The sequence below is a fragment of the Phytophthora parasitica genome (genome assembly GCF_000247585.1).
Source record: "Phytophthora parasitica INRA-310 unplaced genomic scaffold supercont2.10, whole genome shotgun sequence".
NCBI lineage: Eukaryota > Oomycota > Peronosporomycetes > Peronosporales > Peronosporaceae > Phytophthora > Phytophthora nicotianae.
This window is the reverse complement of record NW_008648996.1, coordinates 105,552-108,394: the sequence shown is the minus strand read 5'-3', so window position 1 is coordinate 108,394 and position 2,843 is coordinate 105,552. Positions and strand designations below refer to the sequence as shown.

Below are 2,843 nucleotides of genomic sequence, written 5' to 3'. Positions count from 1 at the left end.
AAAAAACGTGACAGCTTGTATCAGGCACGATACAATAAAAAAAAAACTTAACCTGTATCAGGAAAGGATATCTAGATTCTAGATTTTTTGTATGGAGGCATTGAAACTTGAAGTCGGCTGAGGTTAGGTCACTTTCCCAGCTGATGTGTTCAAGGACCCTGTACTGGCAGAGAAGGAGGCTGCTTCAGACTCCATAACTAACAATGCCAAACCTTTCGACGAACGACGTTGATTTAACATTCGGTGGTTCAGATTACGAAGGAAACGCCAGTGATAACACCAAGAGGCTAGCGGACATCGTCTTCAGAACTGGCCTCTACACAAACGAGCGCGATACGCCGACACAGAGATTCAGGAACTATTCATGACAAGCGATGCTGACGTTCCGACATTGGAGACGCGAGCGGACATTCACTCGTCGATGTTCCGGCCTTCACAAGTCGAGAGTCAAATTTGCAACGCCATCGCGCAACCCGCAACGTTAGGTAAAAACGCTCAAGCTGTTCTTGAAGCTACTCAACAAGCCCGACACACCAGGTTTCTCGCTATACCACCAGTTCTCCGCGCGGCATATGACCTCAGTTTTGATATCAGAGGCTTCTCCCTTATACACTTCCGACGTTTCTTCGAAGGGGTCGAGGAGCAGCATACCCCAGACGCTGTTAATATGGCGAACTTCGGGCGCTCCAACTCCCTCCAACCTGCGAACACGCCAGCCAAAATCGGAGAGATTGTCGGTGCCTTTTACTATCTGATGTACTTCGCAAAATGTTTCAACAATACAACCGTCTGCGACTTCATCAAGACGGTATCCGAGTTTATAGTGGAGTATGCAGCCTTCGGGCGACCCGATGTTTCCACCTGCACTATGCTGGAGTACTGGATAAACTCGAAGCTAGGGAAGTTTCGAAGTCTGATTCAAGCATCCAATATCCAAGTTGCAGCTCTCGTGGGTCAAGAGTTCATGCGGAGTGATGGCCATCTCATGCTAACTTATTGCTGTTGAGGGGTACTACCGAGGGTACCGTCTGTTTAGATGCGAACATTACTGCAGCGGGTGACAGATTTTAGTAATGAAGCGGATGTTGCTGCCAGAGGGCGTCAATAACATTTCTTTGAGAACCCAACTGGGAATAACACAAAAGCCATTTTGCAGCTAAAGCATGTAAATGCGTTAAAATTCTAGCATGCGATACATTCACTTAGCGTGCTTCTGTCATGGGTTGGACTGCTGTCCGGCACATAATGTTGCGACTAGATGTTCGCAGCAAAACCGATTTTGTCCGTTTCTTGACACCAAAGCCTTTTTCTGCTTTTCATCTATAACTGTAGTACTCAACTTTTAGACAGCAGTGCAGATGAAGGGCTAGCCCATACCCAAGTTCCTTTTGTAAGCCGCGATTGAATGCTATCACCGGTAGGTCCTATATGGAACTACACAAACATGGACAAACTGAAAGTTCTTGTGGGGGCGATAGTGTCATTCTCTCGCCTTCACGATACCCTCGGTATTTGCATGTCCGTTTAGTTCCATATACGGTTCTGTTTCCGTGGCGAGGCCTTAGTCATGTTGGGGAAAAGTGTTTGTTTGCCAGACCAGCGATGATGAAGGGCGTGATGAGCGACCCCAAAGCGAAATTGTGAGCGCGTTCATAAGTGCGGCCTGGTTTTGGTCATCCGGTTACCATCCGTCGAGAGAGTGATCGTGTTGACTCTGCAGCTTGGACCAGATAATGCTAAAACAGTTCGAAAGCCAACGCCCTAGCGGCTTGATCGATAGTCGACTGGCTTCACATATAAGAAGTGCTGTGGCGTCTCTGATTCTGTTGAAATGCGTTGAGTAATTGACAGCGGAGACTCCGGCACTAGTAGCTGTTTCCTTGAGTATCGCTGCGACGTCCGCTGAGGTAGCCTCACCGCACAGGATGATATTTTCGTCTGCAATTATTTCTCGAGCAGCACGTGTTTCGATGCAGCGACTGGGCAGATAATCGGATCTGCTGACTTCTGTAATGTGCGCCATGCACGACGTTCGTACTGGTCGTTCTTCGATCTCTCAACTCCTATCGTGACGGGAGTTGCTGCCACCCCAGTTGTTGGTACGCCATTCGAGTCGAAGAAGAAGCCATTTTTGCGCTTTAGGCAGTAGAAGTGACGCGTAGATCCAATTTTCAGGTATTCCAAGCGTCGAAGTAAGAAGAAGAAGCTTATCAGGCCTGCGCCCCACAAAATACACTGCACCCGCTGCTCTAAATCGATTTGTCGATGTAGTAGACGTAGAAACGCAGTCTTAACGGGCTGAAGTTTGTGTATGGGCGGCGACAGGCGCTTGATCGCGTTGTCTTTCTTTGAGGTGGCGAAACCATCACGTACAATTGAAGTCGGATATACTGATGGAGTTTTGGCTCGAGAGCGCGGATACCGGTATCCGATGCGTCCATCATGACGTGGTAAGTTGGGAGCTGGATCTCGCGAAATGCTTGATTGGAATGGAGTTAAACTGATGTTCGACAATAAGTACTACACGGAACCATACCAAGTCCTCCCGTACATCGGCAGGCACACATCTGCGCTCGTGTGGTTTGTGAAACGTCGAGGCAAACAACTGGACATTTTGTTAGATTGATCATGCTGCTAGGAAAACAAGTGGATATGTAGCGTGGGCTTCCAACCAGCTTACTGATTAGCATGTTGCTACTGCCAAAAGGTCCTTAATCCGGCAACGCGCTTTGTCGATCTTTTGAGTGGGCACAGAGACTGTAACGGGGTTACACGCAAGTGGCTACATGTAGCCACTTGATTACAGTAATGGGTTTCACATCGATGTGAGATACACCAATGGT

General features: G+C 48.1%; 2 protein-coding genes across 2 annotated transcripts in view; both read left to right on the top strand.

Annotated features, from left to right (window-relative positions):
* PPTG_06606 (hypothetical protein) overlaps positions 1 to 232 on the top strand; it is a gene marked incomplete at its 3' end in the record, with an annotated part of 1,970 nt that extends 1,738 nt beyond the window's left edge. The window contains exon 2 of the mRNA XM_008900651.1: positions 128 to 232. Coding sequence (XP_008898899.1) covers positions 128 to 232 — 105 coding nt within the window. The remainder of the gene's footprint in view (positions 1 to 127) is intronic.
* A 132-nt stretch (positions 233 to 364) lies between these two features.
* Positions 365 to 1,006, top strand: PPTG_06605 (hypothetical protein; the record flags this gene model as incomplete). Its single annotated transcript, XM_008900650.1, has 1 exon — positions 365 to 1,006. The coding sequence occupies one exon, from the start codon at positions 365 to 367 to the stop codon at positions 1,004 to 1,006; it is 642 nt and encodes a 213-aa protein (XP_008898898.1).
* Positions 1,007 to 2,843: the final 1,837 nt, after the last annotated feature.